The sequence below is a fragment of the Rissa tridactyla genome, chromosome 12 (genome assembly GCF_028500815.1).
Source record: "Rissa tridactyla isolate bRisTri1 chromosome 12, bRisTri1.patW.cur.20221130, whole genome shotgun sequence".
Classification (NCBI taxonomy): domain Eukaryota; kingdom Metazoa; phylum Chordata; class Aves; order Charadriiformes; family Laridae; genus Rissa; species Rissa tridactyla.
In genome coordinates this window covers 6,495,678-6,517,598 of record NC_071477.1, presented here as the reverse complement: position 1 = coordinate 6,517,598, position 21,921 = coordinate 6,495,678, and the positions used below count along the sequence as shown (strand labels likewise).

At 41.7% G+C, this 21,921-nt stretch overlaps 1 protein-coding gene across 15 annotated transcripts; it reads left to right on the top strand.

Annotated features, from left to right (window-relative positions):
- Window positions 1–19: 19 nt before the first annotated feature.
- RAE1 (ribonucleic acid export 1) lies at window positions 20–20,783 on the top strand. 15 transcript variants are annotated; one of them, XM_054218238.1, is made up of 17 exons: window positions 20–123; window positions 641–737; window positions 892–996; window positions 2,481–2,573; window positions 3,001–3,087; window positions 4,040–4,126; window positions 4,929–5,000; window positions 5,589–5,696; window positions 6,040–6,146; window positions 6,237–6,312; window positions 6,877–7,071; window positions 8,655–8,740; window positions 10,684–10,775; window positions 10,925–15,858; window positions 16,266–16,501; window positions 18,442–18,499; window positions 20,018–20,783. In XM_054218238.1, the coding sequence occupies exons 2-13, from the start codon at window positions 648–650 to the stop codon at window positions 10,688–10,690; spliced, it is 1,113 nt and encodes a 370-aa protein (XP_054074213.1). In that variant the 5' UTR covers window positions 20–123; window positions 641–647; the 3' UTR covers window positions 10,691–10,775; window positions 10,925–15,858; window positions 16,266–16,501; window positions 18,442–18,499; window positions 20,018–20,783. The 15 variants fall into 15 exon arrangements, with proteins under 15 accessions (XP_054074213.1, XP_054074212.1, XP_054074218.1 ...); XM_054218237.1 differs by having other exon boundaries at window positions 10,684–11,022; window positions 11,767–15,858; XM_054218243.1 differs by having other exon boundaries at window positions 10,684–11,864; window positions 13,522–15,858.
- The last annotated feature ends 1,138 nt before the right edge of the window (window positions 20,784–21,921 follow it).

Genomic DNA, 21,921 nt, shown 5'->3' with positions numbered 1-21,921 from the left:
CAGGCGCCGCCACCGCCCCGCCGCGCCTGCGCAGAGGGACGCGGCCTGCCCCCGCGCCGCCGCCGCGTTACCCGCCGGGCCGCGTCGCTGGAGGCAACGGGCCGGAGCGGCTCCGCCACACCGGTGAGTGAGGGTGGGCGCCGGGGTCCGCCCCGCGCCCCCGGACGGCACCGCCCCGCCTGCGGCAGCGCCCTCGGCCCCTTTGCCCGAACGGCCGCTCCCCGCGCCGGCCGGTTCGGCGGCCGGTTCTGCCCCGCGAAATGGCGCCTTCTCGCTTGCCGGCCGTCCTCGCCGCCACGCCGGGCCGGCTGTAGGCAGAGATGTGAGGCCGGGGCCTGTGCCGGAGCGGGAGCGCCTCTGGGGCGGGCCGTGCTCGGCGGGGTGGGCGGGCGTGCGTGCGTTAGCTCTCGCCAGGTGGCGGCCGGAGCGGGGCCCCTGACAGCAGTGGCTGACCGGGAAACGTCAGGGATCTAACCGCAACGAGAAGCGTGATTTTATTTTTCTAATTTCATATACTTTTATATTCCTCTTTTTATATCGCCTCCCAGGCCGGGTGAGGGGTGTGCCGTTGTAGTGGCTGTGGTGAGACACCCCAGGGGTGCTTGAGGGACCCCTCAGTAAGTCTTTTCCTCCTTTGCAGGGCAAGGATGAGTCTGTTTGGATCAACATCGGGGTTTGGTACTGGAGGTACCAGCATGTTTGGCAGCACAACTGCGGATAACCATAATCCAATGAAGGTAAATGTATTAGCCCCTGTGAGAACCACTGTTCCTTCTGATGCATTTTAAGGTGTCACAGCAGTACCTACTAACTCACCCTATAGAAGTTATAGGATCACAGCGCACAGTTTTCAGATGTGGCTAATTTTGTTTTGTCTTTTGATCTTTATAGGATATTGAAGTAACATCTCCACCTGATGACAGCATATCTTGTTTAGCATTTAGTCCGCCAACATTGCCGGGTAATTTCCTCATTGCAGGATCATGGGCAAATGATGTAAGTACTCACAATCAGGCCTACAGATGACTTAGAGGGAGCATTAGTGCCTAAACTGCAAAATGTGATCCTAAAAACTTGTGCCAGGGCACCTGAAAATCTTTCTCTTTGCAGAACTGCAAAATTTGTGTCTGGGCCAAGACGCTTAAGTTTGACATAGCTGAGCTGCTTCAACCGAGAAATTCAGTTGTGATCTTCAGATAAATCATTCCTCTGCCTGTGTGTTTTAAGATTCATCTTGGAATATATACTCAGTGTTTTCCCTGTTGGATTTTTATTGCTTCGATTTTTCTTTTTCCAACTTATTTGGTTTTTAGTTTCATTTTCTTATACAATTAGGCTAACACAGTTATGCTTTGCCCAGTGACAGAACCATGAAGACAATGGTAAATCGTCCAGTTTCGCGGTCTAGTCTCAAAAAGATTAAGTTCCCACAACCTTATTGATGTTTGGATTGAAGGGTGAGATCCCAACTGGCACAAACAGGGAGGGGAAGACAAACGTCTTTAACTCATCTGTTTGGTCTGTTGGCTGGTAGCCTGCCTCAGGCAGCTTCTTCCTAGCTGAAGGTTAAGGGCTCTCCAGGAGAGCACTGGGAGGTGTTATGTGATCATAAGGTACTTTTGAGGTGGGCTTGAAGTTGTGGGGTTGAGTTGTGGCTGTACAGATACAAGGAATGTAATCAGAGAAAATAAGGTTTTGCTAGTTCTGAGAAAAAGGTTGGTGTTTCATAATCATAGAATCATAGAATGGTTAGAGTTGGAAGGGACCTTAAAGATCACCCAGTTCCAACCCCCTGCCATGGGTAGGGACACTTCCCACTGGACCAGGTTGCTCAAAGCCCCATAGAGGCTGGCCTTGAACGCCTCCAGGACATCCACAACTTCTCTGGGCAACCTGTTCCAGTGCCGCACCACCCTCACAGTTAAGAATTTCTTCCTGATATCTCACCTAAATCTCCCCTCTTTCAGTTTAAAAGCCTTCCCCCTTGTCCTGCGGCTCCCTTCCCTGCTCCAGAGTCCCTCCCCAGCTTTCCTGGAGCTCCTTTAGGGACTGGAAGGGGCTCTAAGGTCTCCCCAGAGCCTTCCCTTCTCCAGGCTGAACGACCCCAACTCTCTCAGCCTGTCCTCACAGCAGAGGGGCTCCAGCCCTCTGGTCATCTTCATGACCTCCTCTGGACCTGCTCCAGCAGGTCCACGTCCTTCTGATGTTGATGGCCCCAGAGCTGGAGGCAGCACTGCAGGGAGGGTCTCACCAGAGTGGAGCAGAGGGGCAGCATCACCTCCTTCGACCTGCTGGCCATGCTGCTGGTGATGCAGACCAAGATGCAGTTGGCTTTCTGGGCTGCAAGCACGTGCGGTTGCCTCATGTTGAGGTTCTCCTCATACTTTTTGTTGGATAAACTAAGGCTGGGACCTTCAAGAAGAGAATATTAAGTTCTTAGCATTAGTATGTTATGTCTTTATACGCTTCTCCTGTTACAGGTTCGCTGCTGGGAAGTTCAGGATAATGGACAGACAATTCCAAAGGCTCAGCAGATGCACACAGGGCCTGTACTAGATGCCTGCTGGAGTGACGTATGTTCCTATTTAAAAATAAATAAACAATTTTTACCAAAACCCTAAATAAATTGGCCTGTGGTTTCCAGACAGACACAAGTGCCACATGTAGATGCAGCCCATGATTATTGTATAGACTTATGTTACTGTAAGTATATGCTAAGCGTATCCTAATAGAATAGACTAACATGGGTGTAAGAAGGGTAAAAGTGAGTTTGAAAGTAAGAATGTCTTTAAAGCTAGATAATACCCAGCACAGTTTTCTCTTTTACAGCATACAGTCCTAAATAAATTTCCATTTTTATATTTCTTCTTTATCTTGCAATTCCTGTACATGTTACATTAATGTTAATGCTATTACTAGAAGAGGATAAGACTTGACGGTTTTCTAATAGATACTGCGTGACAGGGATATTTAATCTGTTGGCCTTCTTCGTGTTTTTAGGATGGGAGTAAAGTATTTACTGCTTCCTGTGATAAAACAGCCAAAATGTGGGATCTCAACAGTAATCAAGCTATTCAGATTGCACAAGTAAGTAAGCAAGCCTGCAAGCCCCAAGCTATTATTCCCTTTCCTGTTTTTATGAAAAGCTACCTTTATTAGCAAATTAAGCTAATGTTTATTCCTTCTGAAGTCGATACTGCTGTATGAAGAAGAGGTCGTGTGGTGCTTTTTACATTTTTGAGATAATAAAGTACACGTGAACAGGGAGAGATGCAAAGCGATTTGAATAATCTGCGCAGCTGTTCCTCTGTTTTACTTGGGAGATCTCTTTCCATTGCTGCTGCGATCTCGCCCTGTTGCATTATAAAGGGAAAAAAATTAACAAATCATTGAATTCACTTTGACAAATACCAGCTTTCTGCTGCAGCAGTAACAGGGATTATAATTTACATTCTCAATTTAGAAGCAAATGTCTGTTCATAGAATGTGTAGTTATGGTGACTAAAATAAGTTACCAGTTATAAAATTTAAGAGAGTTAGTCCTAATGATTGCTTCTTGTATCTTACTTGAGGTGATAAAATTCAGATTCTCAGCCTTGATTTTAAAATCTTATTGGTGTAATGAACATAGGCCTTTCTTCTGTAGCTCTTGTCAGAAGAAGCTGTTTTTTATATTCGCTTGCAATAAATAATGTATTATATTAAAGTGTTGATTTTTGGCATGATGGAAAATAGAAAGTTCTGCCGTTCGAAATTTGTATTTCTGCTGAGACCATCTTCCTATATAGAGTGGCTTGATTGTAGTTCTTTGTGTCAGGAACCATTTTTTTCTTACGTGGGTGATTTTACAGCACTAAACAACACAGTAAGGTCATGACCAGCCTTTATCCTAACTGCTGCGACTAAAATCATGAATCACTGCTCTTGAGTGCATAAAAAGTGTAAATACATAGAAAAAATACGAGGAGCATAAACAAGAAATGTGGACTGTTATCTTAGTAAATGTATGTGTGTTTGTCCTTTTTTTTTTTATCTTCAGCATGATGCTCCTGTGAAGACTATCCATTGGATTAAAGCACCAAATTACAGCTGTGTGATGACAGGAAGCTGGGATAAAACTTTGAAGGTATGATTTTTACCTGAACAAACGGACGCAAAGCATGCTAGTGATCTGTGTATGGAAATACTTATGTGAAATCAAAATATTTTATTAAACGCTAATATAAAAAACAAATCAATGAAATAGACTTACTTCATAGAGAGTTCATAGAATCATAGAATTGTCAGGGTTGGAAGGGACCTTAAAGATCACCTAGTTCCAACCCCCCTGCCATGGGCAGGGACACCTCCCACTAACAAGGTTGCTCAGAGCCCCGTCCAGCCTGGCTTTAAAAACTTCCAGGGATGGGGCTTCCACCACCTCTCTGGGCAACCTGTTCCAGTGTCTCACCACCCACATGGTGAAGAACTTCTTCCTAACGTCCAGTCTGAATTGACCCATCTCTAGTTTTAATCCATTCCCTCTAGTCCTACCATTACCCGACTTCCTAAAAAGTCCCTGACCAGCTTTCTCATAGGCCCCCTTAAGATACTGGTAGGCCACTAGAAGGTCTCCCCGGAGCCTTCTTTTCTCCAGACTGAACAACGCCAACTCTCTCAGTCTGTCCTCATAGGAGAGGTGCCCCAGCCCTCTGATCATCCTCGTGGCCCTTCTCTGGATGTGTTCCAGCACGTCCATGTCTTTCTTGTAGTAGGGACTCCAGAATTGGACGCAGTACTCCAGGTGGGGTCTCACAAGAGTTGCAGTATTCTGACTATAGACAAGAATGAAGCAACTTGGTACCAATTGCGTTCTCTTTACTAAAGTAGTTTAAATACTGTATCCTCAACTCCAAGCGTAAGTTTGTTCGTTTCTCTGTTTCCATCAGTTCTGGGATACCCGCTCACCAACACCGATGATGACATTGCAGCTTCCTGAAAGATGTTATTGTGCAGATGTGGTAAGCCATGGTACACAGTAAACTAGCGTCAGCTAGATGTCTGGGAGTAAGAATAAGCTGGCAGTCTTTGAGGCTCCTCTAGGTTAGCACTAAATACAGGCTGTTAGTATAGGATCATAGAATAGTGTTCGATCTTGGTGTGATTTTAGCAATAAAACATAAATTGATGTTGATCAGGGTCTGGAAAATAGGTATTTGCATCATAGAAAACACACTTAGTATCCTTTTAACATCACAAAACCATATTAGCACTAGGGCTGACCTACCCTTATTTCTGGATGAGTTTGTGTGATTGTTACTGTGATTCACATTTGAAGGGTCAGCTAATAATTAGAAGCTAATAAGAAGAAGATTTTTGGTATGTTTAATTTCTCAATGGCAGGGAAGAACTGATTTGTTCTGTTTGAAGGTATGTCTACGAATGAACTTTGTTCTTTCTCCCTCTTTCCCTCTCTGTCTTCCCCCCAAAAAATAGTGTAATTCCTTTAGCTTCTTCAGGGATTTCTCTGAAATAATAATAAATAGAATTCTCTGCCATGCTATTAACAAAAGTGTCTGTCTGCCAACCTATTTTACAACCTTATCCAGGTTCATCCTATGGCTGCTGTGGCCACTGCAGAAAGGGGTTTGATAGTTTATCAGTTAGAGAACCAACCTTCTGAATTTAGAAGAATAGAATCTCCTCTTAAACACCAGGTAAATGATAATATTTATTATGAGCATATTTATACAGATTGTTGAAGGTCTGGGCTTGCCATTTTTTGGTAAAAACGAGCAATGTTTCAAAACCAAAGTACTTTATCTTAGAATGGCACATGTCCTGGTTTCCCATTGATCTATTGCTGATCTTCAGAGATGTAAATACTGTTGCCCAAATTCTCAATAGAATTTGCCCTATCTCTTGACCTTGTTTGTGGTTTTGCTTTACTTTGCATTGATGTATGTGATGTTTTGTGTCCCCACGGAAAACAGACAGCATTCAGAAAATTTGGCCCTCAAGTTCTCTGTCTAAAATCCTCTGTATCTTTCTCAAATTTAGCATCGCTGTGTTGCTATTTTTAAAGACAAAGTGAACAAGCCTACTGGATTTGCCCTTGGAAGTATTGAAGGAAGAGTAGCTATTCATTATATCAACCCTCCAAATCCGTAAGTATCATTTAGTAAAACATTCTTTCTTTATTGCCCAGTTTACAGCGACGAAAGTAAAAAGTCTTTATTTTTACTTTTTCCCCCCAGCGCAAAAGATAATTTCACTTTTAAATGTCATCGCTCCAACGGAACAAACACATCAGCACCTCAGGATATCTATGCTGTAAGTGTTCAGCATATGTCACTATATCATTTATACAGGACAATATACACTCTAAATGTAAAATTGGCTATGAATTGTTTGTTCTCCTTGACCTTTTGTCTCGCCTAATGTTATCTTAGGCATATGTTTAAAGACCAGTCATAGTTATACATTAAGAGGAAAGACAAATTTTTGTACTTCCCTTAAAACAAGCACCAGATCAGCCATTCATTAAATCATCCTGGTGGAGCTGACGCTTGTTAATTTTGCTGATATTGAAACCATACTTTCAATGGGATACTTTCAATACAGTACAATGGGATTATGCATTGAATTTTTAGGTACTTCAAAAAAGAAGATGCTTTCCTTTTTGCTTTGGTGCTTTTTATTTGGTTGAGTTTTTTTGCTTTTCCCTGATGATATATCTGAAAACATTTAAAAAAAAACCCAACAAAACAAACTACATCTAGTTGAAAAAAATCTTTCCTGTGCATTTACTCTCTCAGGATTCAGCACGTGTGTTGTGAGTGTTCCCATCACCTCTTCGTGTGTGGTGTTTTAATAGTATTTTGTATGATTCTGCAGGTAAATGGGATAGCCTTTCACCCTGTCCATGGTACTCTTGCAACGGTAGGATCTGATGGTAGATTCAGCTTTTGGGATAAAGATGCACGAACAAAGCTAAAAACATCAGAACAACTTGACCAGCCAATATCTGCTTGTTGTTTCAACCATAATGGCAATATATTTGCATACGCTTCCAGTTACGATTGGTCAAAGGTAAGAAAGGTTTAGACTCATATTCATAGTTGCAGTTGACAAGAAAGACTATTCTTTTCACATGAGGCTTTCACTGTTCTTTATAAATAGTTGCTGAGTCTTTTTACTTTCACAAGCATGCAAGAAAACAGTCGTCATTTTAGACATCTGATGAAATTTAACATTGAAGTAGTTCATTCTTTGTATTTTAGCTTCAGTTGGATAAGCTTGCTAAACAGTGCTATTTTGCAAATGTGGATGAGCAAAATTTAAAGTGCGTGATTCAGAAATTATTCTGGTTGCCTCACACACATTCTGCTCTGGGGAGTGTCATGGGGCAATGTGGCACTTTTAACAGGTTCCCACAAATCTCTTTGACGTGCACATCTCTGCTTCTGCAGATTGTTTTTGACTTTAAAAAAAGCTGTGTCTGTGGTTATAAACACTTAAACCAGTGTTTGAATGCCATGCACTGAATTTCCAGTACCGTTCAGTGCAGCTTGCTGTGGCAATTATTTATGTATTTCTTTTGCAAACTCGACTCAACAATTAATCATATAGATGCAAGAGAATCACAACAAAACATAATATGTTGAGAGTCAATACTTCTTAATAGTTTAAGAAGGGAGCAGCAAGGCTGAAATGTAACTGATTTTAATGGAATGACAACTTCCATTAAAAGTATTACTTTCCTGTTACAACTTGTGCCGTTAAATTTGAGGATAATATTCCTGAATACTGAATGCAGATACTGCACAGATTAACTTGATTGAATGCCCCAGAGAGAGCAAAATTATAATTTCCTGCATTGTATCTAGTCTTCTGGATGCTGCTCAAAGCAAGATAACTTTGTTGAATGCTAGGGCAGATGAATTCCATTACAAATGCTTGGGTAGCCTGCCGTGGTAGAGACGTACTGAGGTATCCTTTGCATCTGTAAACCAATGTGAAGTAGTAAAACCATTGGGTGCTAGGTACTAAATTTCCTTTCTAGAACCACTTCTGTCAAGTAGAGTTGGTAATTTTCAAGTTGTGCATTGGACTGTAATAGCTTTTTTAGTGTTTACGCTCCCTGATTTGAATACTTGTGTATTGAGTTGGTAATGTGTATGCAAATAATACCAATATGCAAAATAGTATATTTGCATCTGCAGTTGGGGAACAGATATTTTTGCAGTTGCCCATAGAACTTGGGTTTCACTTTGAAAAAATGTGACCTTATTTAATTTAAAAGATACAAACTGGGTAGCCATTAAAGTTTTAGTTTCTTCTCTGCCTAGAATGATATTTTTTAAAAATAGTCATATTGAGCTCTTATGCTGCATCTATAAAGTAGAACTTGGACATATGTGGTTATTTTTATATGAAAAGGTTTTTGCATTTAAAAACGGATAAGCATCCCTTAAATTTTACTTTATACGCAGTTCCTGTAATTACTTGTTATGGTAACCTGTTTCTAATCCACCAATGTTGTCCAGTATCTGGTTTTAAAGGCTGAGATTAAATCTTAGTAAACAAAACTCATGGAATATTCATATTCTTACATTTTAATGGTGGTATTTTTTTCTTTGAAGAGAGTAAATGCAGATCATTTTTCTTTTTAGGGTCATGAATTTTATAATCCACAGAAGAAAAACTACATCTTTCTGCGAAACGCAGCGGAAGAATTAAAGCCTAGGAATAAGAAGTAGTGAGTATGAGTCTGACTTGTGTTACTCTACTGTTTTCTGCCATTCCTGCCTCTACTCCACTGCTCTTCTGCCATTTGTGCCCTGTTGCACCACGGTTCAGTCAACTTTGGATCGATAACATTTAGCAGGAACTGTAAAAATTACATTAAATGTATTCTAACTTGCTGGAGAACATTTTTCAAATTAGATACTCCGATGTGTGTAAGAAAGAGAGGCTAATATTCATATGACTTATCCACTGCCTGTTCCACAGCAATAATAAAACTGCAGCAGAATCTAAATCTGGGCTAGATATTCCTGCTTAGAATTGCAACCATTTGTATCTATGGATTTATTTTATTAGTACTACATTAAAATATGTTAATTGTTCTGGAGAAGTTGTATAAATACTGTATTTTTTGTAAGTACTTGAAGAATTGCAAGTAATTCTTCTCAAAGGAGGCTTATTACTTATTATTCAGGGGTTCTTTTGTTGCTTTCTGATTTTTAAAATGGGAATATTGTCTTCTGTATGCCAGGAAGAAATGCCTTGCAAGTTGTTTTCCCTCGTTTTTTGAATGAATTTGGTAGGTATGTAAGTGGCCAACAGCAGTGACAGAAACTCGAGACAGAAGATGGGCACAGTGCAAATTCTGCTTTAGTTTTTTCTTAGACTCTAGCAATGGACGTGACTTTTTAGCCAACGACACTCATGTTTATTCTATTTGAAGGAGAAATTGCCGGTTGTGCCAAGTGATATATAGTTAAGTAATCTAAGCAAACCATTAACGGTTTTGTTTTGTTTTATGACCAAACCAGTGTGTGCAAAATACTTGTGGCCTGAACTGCTTTAAAACTGACACCTTTTAGAGTTAAAAGTTGGTTTGTTTACATCTCTCTTAACATGGCTTTTGTCCCTTAACAGGGGGTTCTGGACTGAAAAAAAAAAAAGTACTCATTTTTGTAATAACTAGAAAATAGTGCTGGTGAGTTTCATCCTGATCAAAAATGCTGTGAAACAAAACAAGTGGGTCTCTTTCTGACTTGAATCTACCACTGTTTACTCTTAACTAGCCAGTTGTATACATGCCAAAGTTTTCTTTTTGGAAGTGAATGCTTATTATTCCTGTTTCACTATTGTTTGATAACGACTAAATAAAAACGAGGGGGCGCATGTATAGAAATACCTGTCCTATTGTACAAATTCTCTGTAAAACTGTATGGTGTAACACTTATGGTTATGGATTCATGCTACATTTCAAATAAAATTTTTAATAAATGCTTTTTTATATTCAAAAGTTCTATTATAATAACATGGGCAAGGTTATTATAAACCTTCTAAAAGCAGCATCTTGTCCTTTCACTGTAATTTAGATACATTTTCTGAAAGCAAAGTACTTTTCCTCCAGCTGCTTAAGCTGGAAATCTAATGCATTCCCCAGTTCCTGTTTCTTTATTAATAATTCCTGTGGTTTTGCGTCAAACAATTAAGAGGACTAGTGTGAAAGGCCTTTTGTTTTATAAGAATTAATCAAGTTCCTTGCTATCTCAACAGCCAAACACCTGACAGTTTGTCATTAGTACAAATGAATCATACTATCTTCAAACGCTCTATAGCCTGCTGGTCCTTTAACTTTTGAATCTTCTCTCTATGGTGTTCATCAGGTTTTCTTGGGGCTGCATTTCTTGTTTGGTATGGTCTTGTAGTTGCATAGTTGAGCAAAGTCCATGCAATATACTCTGCTGTTGTTCAGAGATGCTCTATTCTGGGTTTTATTTCTCAAGATAGAAGTAGCAAGGAAAAAAACCCCGTGTTTTACATGGTTTTAGATTTCACATTCATGGACTCTTTGTTTTCTTTAAGATAGGAAAGAGTTCCCAGCAGTTATATCAGTAGCCGGTCATTTGCTCAAACACTTTAGGTTTTGTTGATTTTTTTTTTTTTTTTTTTTTTTAATAAAAGCTTGTGATTGTTATGCTGTAATCTTTGGTTGTTAGCACATTTTTCCATACTTCCCAGTCAAAGGAATGCCACCAAGCAATTGCAGGCTCAAGGTTAAGTATGTCACTGATAGCAAAGAAAAATAAAAATAGTAATCTCCTGTGTGCGGAGCTCCCACTGGTGTAAACAGGGGAGAATGGAAAAATCTGTTTCTTTGTTTAAATACTTAACGATGTATGATGAGAAAATAGATTCACTCTAGTTCAGCAGGTACATTGCTACTGGATCCAATGGAGTTGCACCTACTTCAGTGGATACTAAGTTTTGCCAAAATATATTTTCATTATGAAGCCAGCACTGGTAAGTCTCTCTTGTTTGGTAATACAGTTCTGTATTAATATGTTGAGTACTTACTCTCCTGTTGGAATCAAGTTCTTTTTACCTGTCTGAGGTTTCAGAATTATGTAGTCATCACATTAATTGCTCAGACTAATTTTAGAAGGGCGAATTTTCCATTACATTGCTGTGCACATTATATTCAATTGGGAGGACAGAGTCAAACTTTGAACTGATTTGTTTCCCATTGCCCAAGTTAAGAGAATGCATTGGCAATTTACTCCTCCCTGGAATTACTGTGAGGTTCTCCTGTAAAGCACACACAGCTGTTACCTTTCCAGCATCAAACATGTAGTGAGAGCTTATTCATATTCCCACACAAATATGTGTTAGCGCACATTCTGGAAATGTATTAACTTGCTATTCTATGACAGTTGCCTGCCCCAAAAAACTAAATGAAGTAGAACGTAAGATTCTAATGTGTGTGCCCAAAGCTAACCGTAGGAACGTTAGATTTATAAAATAACTGATTTTCATTAACTTTTTTGAAGGTTTGTTGTCGATGTTTGTGTTTTATTGCAGAAAAATAATCTTTGGCATAAAGAGCAATTCAGTTAAGCCCCCCAAAATGGGGACTTTTCATAAATATTTTCAGTTAAGCTGTCTTAAGCTTCCTCCTGCTAGTCTCACGTCAGTGGCCTTGTATGGTAGTTTAATAAAGTGTATTTTGGAAAACTAAGCAATTGACAATAAGTTTGTCTGCTAAAGCCTTTCAGAAATGAAAGACAGACGCGTTTGCACAATGGCGAGCAGTCAGACAGTATCTTAATCTACCATCTGTCAGATGAAATGCAATAGCTGAATTGGTGAGTACTCCAGCCTAGCTCCGAGGCTAGGGAAATGGGTTGAGTCATTCTCCAGAGAAGTATGGATTTGGGATAGAGGTGGGGTTAGGTCTGTGTGGGAAATTTCAGTAGAACTATTGCTTAGTCCTAATTCAATTTAACTGTGATTAAGTGCCGTTTGCAGACAAGGCACTTGGGCAGCTGTCCGCTATAAGGAATTGTGTCAAACCAGTCTCAAAAGGTTTACACTACCTTTGAAATGATGGAAGCCACTTACTTCTTGTTTGGTGTTTTGCTGTTGCTGTTTGTAGAGATGAACCAGGGCAAAATGAAATGTTAAGGTTTATACTGCTTGTTTTTTACATCTCCAGATTCTCTATCTAAGTATCATTTGTAGTCTGGCGTTAACTTCGACAAAGTTTTTGGTGGAGGTTCGCTACGTACAGCATTTCCCCCAGGTTGTTCAGCAGCCGGGTGAGAATCATCATCATCTGGTGCTGCAACACAAAATAGCAAATGGAACAAATTCAGAATAAAAACAATTCCTTCATAAAATTTTCTACACTAGCAGTTGCAGTATGCACGAAACACTCAAAATGTGTTGTTTAAAGCTGTTGCTGTAAATCTCCTGTTACGCCAGGCGATGGCAGCATTGATGGCTTCTTAACCAAAGCTTTCCGGCAGCAGCATCCATGGACTGCTGCTCCCTGGGCTCCAGTGGAGTTCTCTGTGGAGCAGGCAATGCCATGCGGAGCTGCTGCACGTGTGCTATAATATAGAATACAGTTATTTGTAATACAAGCTATCCCCAGATCCTCAGAGAATGGAAGGCGATACATACAAGGTGGAAATACTTTTTAATTTGAGTTTTACAGGCGTGTACGTGATATCTATCCATAAATATAAACCAAGACCTTTTTAGAACAAACTATGAGATGCTCTTTTAGCTGCTCAGAGAGACATCTGTACTGAACATTGGACAGTGTTGGGGACCTAGGGAGTGTTAAAGGTGTTGGTAGCATGTTTGGGGACCAGACAAGAGTCCAGAATTAAGTGAGAGTGGAGCTGAGTAAGTTAGTGTATGAGCTGGACTATTGGCTACTAGCATTCTAATTAACTTCCCTTTCTAAGACAAATCTTAATAACTTAGACTAGCTTTCACACTGCTATCATAGGAAACCGTAGGTTTAAAACTGGTAAGCAACTATTTTTTTTTCTTCTAAACTGGGTTTCTTGAAGGAAGAAAGAAAAAAAGCCAATAAAAATACTTCACTAGAAAACAAGCTCAGTGACAAGTTACTTAAAAACAAGGGCACATTTTTCCAAATACTTGAAATGTAATGTCTTTTTTTATTTGCATTTTCAAAGCTGGGAAATGCACAAGCTAATGAAAGGGAGAAATACTCTTGAATTACAGGATTTGAGTATGTTTTAAATTCCTTATTTACCCCATGTAGCTATTTTGTCCCTGGGACATATGTGACTGCTAGTGCCTGCTTCCAACCCCTGGTAATGTGGTTAGCATAACTAACACCATTTTATAAGGCAGGCAGCCATTCTCTGTGACCCAGAGGGTCAAGTATTCGTTCCCTTTCCCTCGTTAGCAGGCCCTGAAGGTCCTGTGAACCAAGTAGATGAATCAAATGGATTTCTTCTTCCCCTCCATGCTGGCCTTAAGATTCCTGGGCGCCAGGCTGGTGACTCCATTCCTTGCTGGCCTTGAAGGTCGCAGGCACCAGGCCAGCCAGGTGGCGGTGATGTCCCCGGCACAGAACGGGGAGCGTAACGGCACCCAGAGCACTGGCTGTAAAATCAAGCGGTTACAAGCCCTAAGTTGGAAACTTGGACCTGAACTGCTGCTGGACAGTGAGACCTGTGGTCAGGGACGCTGCCGCCTTGTCCGCATCCTCTGAAGATTGCGTGAGTGATTCCTATTCTTTTACATGATTTTCGAGTCTGGATTGTGATTGTCTATTGATACAGCAAACTGTGTATTAAGATCCCACCCGATCTGCAGAGGGTCCCAGTGATTAGAAATTATAGGTTGTATTAAAAATTCTGTATTATGCTACTTATAGATGGTACTACATTGATTCTGCTTGTAGAAATCCTGTGCCATTTTGATCCTAAATTCTGTCCTATACAAATCATAATATCCTGTTAAGAAAATAAAGCTTTAACTGCAACTACAATTTAGTGCCGTCATCATTCTGCCAAGGATCCCTAAAAGAACCTGTCTGTCCCCTTAGTATCAGGTGACAGGTGTAGTTTAAACCTAAAAAACCCCAGTAACATCTGCAATGACAAAATGTTGTCTTTGCACACCTCTGGCTGTGAGTTGGAGTTGGTAGAACTGTGTATTTCATCCTACAGCTCTTGTTCAAGCATCTTTTCTTATTTCCGGGTAAGCTTAGGCTTATTTCCAGGCAGTACAGGGGCCATCCTGCTGCTCTCAGCCATAGGAGAGCCATTTTAAGTGCGGAACCTGCTCCTGTTCTTCCCTTGCCAGGTCAGGATAAACCATGCATCAGCTGGCCAGGTTTCTCATTGTGCGGTATGTTCTGTGTACACACGGAGTAGCCTGTGTTCCCAAGAATCTGCATGAGGAAAGAAGCTCATGGGAATGCAGCCGCTGGAGTGGCAGGCTGGGATATCGCAACTACAGGCGTTATGAATTCGAAATGGTAATGATCTGCCAGCTCTGCCCCAGCGTCCCCCAATGGACATGGCAGCAGAGGTGGCATTGCACAGGGCGGGAGTCGGGCCGACAGCTATTTCAGTTCGATCGCGCTCGTTCCTCAAATGCAAAGCAAATCTGCTTGTATTTGTACCCTTTACCTGCTTTTGAGATGGGGACAGCGGCACATTAGGTAAAGGGAATTCACGCTGTTCAGGACTCGCAAGGTAATACAAGACTGAGGCGATAGCGCAGAGGGGCCGTGCACCGCAGGAACGCTTTCGCATTGACACAGCGATTCCAAATGTTTGTGTTGCATCAGTTCTGCAAATACTTTTTGTTACAGCGCATAAAAGATACAATACCTGTCAACATTAGCTTTGTAAAGGGAGACCGTTTTCTTCTGTTGACTAATTATCCGGTGAATATATTCAGTCTGAAGAGACACTTCAATAATTTAGCAGGCATGTGCCAGGTAATATAGGAGCTTTTGTCTTACTAGCGGCATAGATCTTCAATCGTGTAACTCAATCTCTGGCTTTATGTATTCAAGGAAGTGTTTCGTATAGCTCCTGTATCAAGTGCCACTGAAAAGCAGGCCTAGATAAAAGATTAAGGTAACGCTCTTAACTGTGAATAGGGAAAGTTTACCCTTTACTCTCCAGTATATCTTTTGCAGGCAATAACTGCCTCATACATGTGAAGTCTGTATATGCTGAGAGCCAATAATGAGTTTGTTGTAGTAACAGAAAAATGCTGGAGACTTGCCTGTTAAATACCCGGGTCAGTTGAGTCTCTCCTCTCTTACTTTATGGTGTATTAACAAATGCTCTGTAGTTTGATACTGAATGCTTTCTGTCGTGACTGTTTCTTAAATGCAAATCATTAGTAGTTCTGCATTCTCTGGTTTGCTGTAGCAGATAAGGAGAATGATGATGCTCAGTTCCTGGGAACGCCAGAAGCAAAACTCAAGCAACGGATTTTCTTCAAACCCTCCCAAGGTATTTCATCACAGTTGTGCCATCTCCCAGAAAGGTGTAAGTTCAAATGTCCTTTTCTGAGCCGCTGTCAGCTGGTTCAGTCATCCTTCTCTGCTGGCACGATACAGCTAATCTACAGCAAAGGGAGATACGTTTTCTTTAGAATGGACCATGATTATTGTACTCAGTAAAGTGCAGAAATAATGCAGCAGCTCAAACTGTTCTCAAATGACTAAAACCAGGGTTAAAATACAATCTTTTTTTTTTCCTTTGGAAGGACAGCTGTCTGACATGCTCCCACTGTAACGTGGAGTGGGATTTATATGGACTCAAAAGGACAGATATCACTTACTGACAGGTAATTGTTTTCTGCAGACATCTGACTCTTTTCCTTGGAGGTCTCCTTTTTTGACATATTATTCATTCATAGTCTAAAGCAGCAGGGTTGCAGACTAACTGCTTCTTTATGCGTTAATGTTTAATTTATGGAACAGAACCTATATATTCGTGAAGAACAAGTTTACACCTGTTGAACTTTGTCAGACTTCAAACATTAGTATGTAGCATTTCAGAAACGCATTCACTGGACTGAAACGGCTTTTCACAAAAACACAGAAAGAAGGGAAACGTCTATTAAAAGAGAACAGCTTAGCAAAACCTTTTTCATTGAACCCTTCTCCTATCGAGCTTTTGTTCAACCATAGGCTGTGTGATGCAGTTCGAGTCGTTCTGTAATGCTGACTGATGTCTTTCACAATGGCTTAGGTCATCCGGTTCATCATCTCAGCACCTTTCTTTGGTGGTCCTGCCGGCAGCAGTGAGGAAATGAAAGAGAAGATGACTGAAGTCTCCAGGCTATTCTGAACGTGGCTTGGCGCAGCAAAAAGTTCCCCAGTAGTAACTTTCCTATCACGGAGTTATCTGAGAACCTACTTGCTACTATCTTGCTCTTACTAAGCCTCCTTATCTTCATGGACAGTGCTGTCAGAGCTGTCCTTCTGGTAAGGAAACAGACTTGTTTTTTCTTCTTGTAGGTTGATGAAAATGTCCTTTGAGGTAGGACTGGCCTTGGCACCCCCCAGGCTGGCAAAAAGAAAATAATACTGCAAGAAGTAGAATGCATTTCCTGATTTAGTACCAATCCGTAGGCTTCATTCATGAGCTTGACTTTACTTCAAAAATACGGAAAACTGATCTATCAACCTTTTTCTGTCTTTGTGAGAATGCGTGCGATACATACCCTCTTTATTGTCATGCTCTTCTCTGTGTGCTTAGCCACTAACTGAAAGCGTGATGTTGTAACTGGTCCGTGTGATTTAGTGGGAAATGGCCTGCCTTTGTTTCAGCTGTCATGTTCAGCTGATGTCATTGTCCTGCTGCAATGTTGGGGACATCGTGTTGCTGGCAATTGCCTGTTGAGCTATTGAAGGCTTTTCCTCATCAGCAGACTGCGGTGCTCCAGCTGATGGGATGTGGGTGTTGTACTATGAGGAACTGGATGGCATCACCTGAGTGAGCTTTGCCCCTTGCAGTCTGGGACTGGGCTGCCCTTTGGTGGCAGTGTGGTAACTGAGTTTTTTGTAAAAGGCACGTTTTAGGCCTTTTGAGATCACATAGAAGCTGGAATCATTCTGCCCAGGTCTCAGTCCAGGTAACTGTGTTTTTCTTTTTAAATACTTCCAGGCTTCGTGGATATAGCTTTTGTATCCAGTGATGATATGTTGTTTTGATGTCTTGACAGTTCAGTTGTGTTCGTACCCTGTGCAAAGCCATGGCAACGAATCTTTGCTGCCTTGTGTATTTGAGTTGACATGGTAACTAGAAGGCTCTACAAGTTTCTAACTAAACCTTTAAAGAAGGTTAATTAATATCATGCCGATTATCTTTTTTTTTGGTGTGTGTATGGTATTCTGCACCTGTCCAGGTTCATTGCAGGCATTAAATACCTTCTAAAAAGTATCAGAAATGGGAAGGGTGATACCAGACTAGACGGATTATTTATCTCATGAGATGTGACAAGACAGAAGAGTCTGTATTAGTTAAGGTCTAAAATACAGCAGCCTGCAGAATAGGACACCACCAGGTGTGGAGATGATCCAGATGGGTGAGACCTGGGTGTGCTCACCTGGATAGAAAGGGCCCACCTGAGGTCGGACCCAGTGCTACCAACTTCACCTTTTGTTAGCTGTTAAGAATGTCCCTTTTGCCCATACAACTATGTTGCATGTCCCAGAGCTAAGACATCTTGTTTAATGTTCTTCAGTGTCCTGACCATTCCCTCGTTGGAGCGGGTGGACGGTGCCTGCTCAGTTTGTGCTACCAATGTCACATGCAATCCCATGAAAAGGTCACGCGATGGCAGCTCAGGCAGAGATAGTTAGGACCTTCTGGCATTTTCTTTTCTTTTTTTTTTTTAAAATCAGAAAATATCACTTATCTTTAACAGCTCAACAAAAATTTGGAAAAAAAATCAAATAAATTATTAATGCTGTTTCAAAATGCCTAAAATTTTCTGCTTTCCTCCTTTAAAGAACACAAAATTATTTCTTGCTCATTTGAAAATGTAGTTTGTGGTTTTCAAAATGCTAAAAAAAGTATGAAGTTAGAGTTAATGTTTTCCCAAAGTACAACATAAAATTGAAATAGTGAAAACATTTTTAGTTTATGGTGAATAGTGAAACTATTTTGAGATGTGAGCTTTGCAGTTTGACTCAAATGTTTTTTCTAAAAAACTTTTTCAGGGAGGAAACCCCTTTTGTTCAATAATTAAATCCCAGCCTGAGGGAGCTGGGACAAAATTTCCATTAAAAAGAGCCATAATTTCTCCGCAGAAATTCAGGAAAGGACCAATATCTTTATTGGAGGTTTTGTTTAGCAGACGATGACTAGTGGTTTTCTCTCTTTATCTTTCTCTCCCTTCTCCCCACGCCCTGCCCCTCAGATTTGGGGATACCTGAGCCTGTTCCTGAAGAGAGTCTTCCTCCATGGCATCACCAAAGGTAAACTTGAGGAAATGGCAGTATTTTGGCCTACATATTTAACGTTCTTTTCACATCACCTAATGCTGTCAATAGCAGGAAAACAGACCTCTCTGCCTTACAGCTTCTCCTCACCATTACTTACTATCAATGGAGTTGTAGTAGAAAACCTGGATAGAAACTTCTGGTCCAGAAATAGACACAAGTTGTTTGCTTTCTGTTTCTAACCTTTATTATCCCTTTCCTGTCTTCTCCTACAAAGTACAGAAAAAAACGAAATCAACTAGTGAAGGATTTCATGGATTTGTTGCATAATTTAGTTGCAGTATGAACATGACAGCACTTTTCATTAGTTTATTGACTAATAGGCCAAAGAGCAATCATCCCCAAGGCCACAGGAAAGGCGAGGGTTACCATTGCTTTAGGCCAAGACATTACAATACTGACGATGACAAAACTCTTTGGTATAGATGCCAGCCATGCCAGAAAACAAGTCACCATCCTAATCGAGGGCAGTATTTTCATCGCTCAGAAAGCCAGCCCAGCTCCCTGCTGTCAGACTGTGACAATCCCCGGTTGGCAGGCCCAACCAGCTCTGCTGCACCCGCCGCGCGTTGTCACCCCAGCTCCCCCGCACGCCCTGCCAAGACTGGCTACGGTCTGGTTGACTGGGACATTTACACACACAGCTCCCAGGGGGCTACCTGTGAGAAACACCACCTCCTGGATCATGGAAGAGAAACTTTATTTTTTAATTCTTGTTGCAGCAGCAGCTCTGAGTTAAGCAATGGTCATGGTGTGTTCAGGGCATCAAAGCAGAAAATCTGAGACAAAGGGCCCAGATGCAGAATTTCCTGCTATAACCTAAACCAAATGCCACTGCATGCAGCTTCCCTCAAGATCTCCCAGCTATGCTACTGTTCGCAGCCTAGCTGGTGGCCAGCATCCAGGCTGAGCATTAGTAAAACTAACAAACCAAACAGTTCCCACAGTAAGGCCCTTGCTCTCCAGCTAACTTATTGAACTGCAGAGCTTCTGAGAGGGATGTTTCATCTGCTGTTGTTGCAATAACCAGTAAGCGGGTATCCATGACAAAACCCAAGGGCACTGCCCTATGGCAATGAAGTCTTGGCTAAGCAGCAGCAGAAACTGAAAAAGGTCAGAGCTCCACAGTAGCCCTGCTCCATTTAAAAAATACAGTCCATCGGTTTCATAAGACGTGAGGGAGGTTCTTCAATGGCTTTCAGATCAGACCTGCGATGTCTCAACACAATTCTCCCAAAGACACCAGGGGAAGAAAGGGAAATGCTCAAACAAGTATACAAGGACAGCACCACAGAGCTTCACTGGCGTTTGTTCCACCCCTCCCTGCCAAGGGAGGGACAAGAACAGAAAAGACTTTGTGGCTTTGCAGAGGGCAAGGAACAGGGCTACCCTTTCCCTGCAGTGAATTTGCTAGCCTTTCCTCATCTCTCTGTCCTGTCCTTCTGCTCCCAGAGGTACAACTCCCTCTGCCATAATTATTTTCTCTTCTTTTAGGCAGGGACCATTTCTACGTGGTTCTGTACCTGGCTGGTCTTGCAGTGCCGCCTTCTTGAAGACTTTCAGTGGAATCCAGGACGCTTGGTTTGGTGATCTGCAACTGCTCCGTTTCACGTCTTGGATAATGCTGCTGAAGTCCACCTGAAGGAGCCTTTGTATCAGTTTTACATGACCCTCAAGGAGTATATTAACATGCAAGTAAAAAGCCAGTGAGTTCTCTTAACTATGTTGAATTGCCATAAAATTAATCTTCCCAATCAGTATGAGAATAGGGTGCTCTGGATTTGCAATATAAATCCTAGACATTAAGAACGTGGATGGTTGTACACCGCTGCTAAAGCTGACTTTTCTCCGAGCCTCCTCATTGACTCACCAGTGTAGTTTTATTTCTTAATAGATACAAAGAACTAAATCCAGCCCTGTAACAGCACGTATCAGATCTGTGTTCCCCTTTTTGCTTGCAGTCTGCTCTTGGATTTGTACTAAGCATTGTCCAGCGTTCCCCAAGGCAGCTTCGTACTTTGAGAGACGCCTCTCTGCAGGAGCTTTCTTTGACCAGGGAAACTTGAAACGTACTCTTCTCGGGTACTCTTATCATTGTAGTAGAAACACAGGAGGGTGTCATCACGATAGCTCTGCCAACCTCTGGCAGGTTTGATCCGATGGCTGGATTTAATCTGCTAGTGTTTTGGGGAGGATTACTGTTTATCCCAAGAATGAGGGGAAAAAATAAATCAGTAAATAAATAAGTCACATAAACTCACCCTTACTCACTTTCTCTTCTCTTTCCCGCTGTGTTTGTGGTAACAGCTCATTAGACCCCGCGCTTATAGTAGCTGTACCATGAGACAGGAGACTTAATTTCCTGTCCCGCTTTCCAGGGTGTGGCAAAACAAATGCACGCCCCCCCCCCAGCCACACCAGCAGTGCCGTGGGGTTTGCAGTGTTCACCAAGGGCAGGTTTAGCCCTGATTTCTTTTTTGCTCTGTTTGCCTGTGAGAGGACTTCTGTTCCCGCCTCTAGGAAAGAAGAGGACCTGAGATTCCTCCTGTGAGAGATGTAGGGCTTCTGTGTGAAGAGGAAAAAAAAAAAGTATGTGATGTTTTTCTTTCCCTGATCAGTGTAAGCATGGAGAACTGAGATACTTCTGGTAGCTTTTGAGAACTCCGTGAGCCTCGCCTTCCTTGCAGAGGAGCCGGAGTCTATTTGGATGATTTGAATCTTTGCCATCATTTGGAGCAGAATGAAGCTCTGTAAAAGGACAGCGACTGAATGCCAACTGGGTTGTCATTAGCTCGGGCGGCCGGGGAAGCAGCTGATGTGCAGTTAGTGGTGTAAGTCATGCAGACAGAAGGGGTATGACTCAGTGGTGGAGAGGCCCCGGCCTCTGGCTGTATTCCGACCCCAAAGGTGTATTCGGGGCTTGCTGTTGGGCCGGAGCAGGGACAGCTCGTGCCTGCACAAACACACATCACTGCGTAGAACACAAAGGCTCCCAGGCTTCCCACGTGACCGTCCCTTTTGCAGGAGGCTGTTCGTGTTGCCGTGATGTTGGGTGCTGCTGGCCCAGCTCCATCTTTCTTCCACAGTAATCAATGGAATCGTGTCCTAGTCTTGAAGTCTGGTGCTTTAGGAATGAAAAGCTTAATGGCTTTCCTCAGTATTTTTTTTTCCTTCTTTCTTTTATGAAGCATAGGGTGTTTAGAGCTATGGAAGCAGTGCAAGAAAAATATTAATGAATAACTACAGAGTGCAGACATTAACGCATTCCTTTCTCTTGAAATAACTGGCTTTTCTCTGTGGGCTCTGTAAAAGAAAAATGTCTGCAGAGTCTGAACCTGCTGTACAGAAGCCAAAGTAGATGGTGATTTACAACTTCACTGGCTTTTTTTGCTAAAATG

What these genes read in the sequence shown, in the direction of transcription:
- RAE1 (XM_054218238.1), top strand. Translation starts at nt 648, where the DNA reads ATGAGTCTGTTTGGATCAACATCGGGGTTTGGTACTGGAGGTACCAGC. An exon ending in TAGATGCCTGCTGGAGTGAC is followed by an intron (nt 2,574 to 3,000) that starts GTATGTTCCTAT and finishes TCGTGTTTTTAG; the next exon opens with GATGGGAGTAAAGTATTTAC. An exon ending in AATCTCCTCTTAAACACCAG is followed by an intron (nt 5,697 to 6,039) that starts GTAAATGATAAT and finishes TCTCAAATTTAG; the next exon opens with CATCGCTGTGTTGCTATTTT.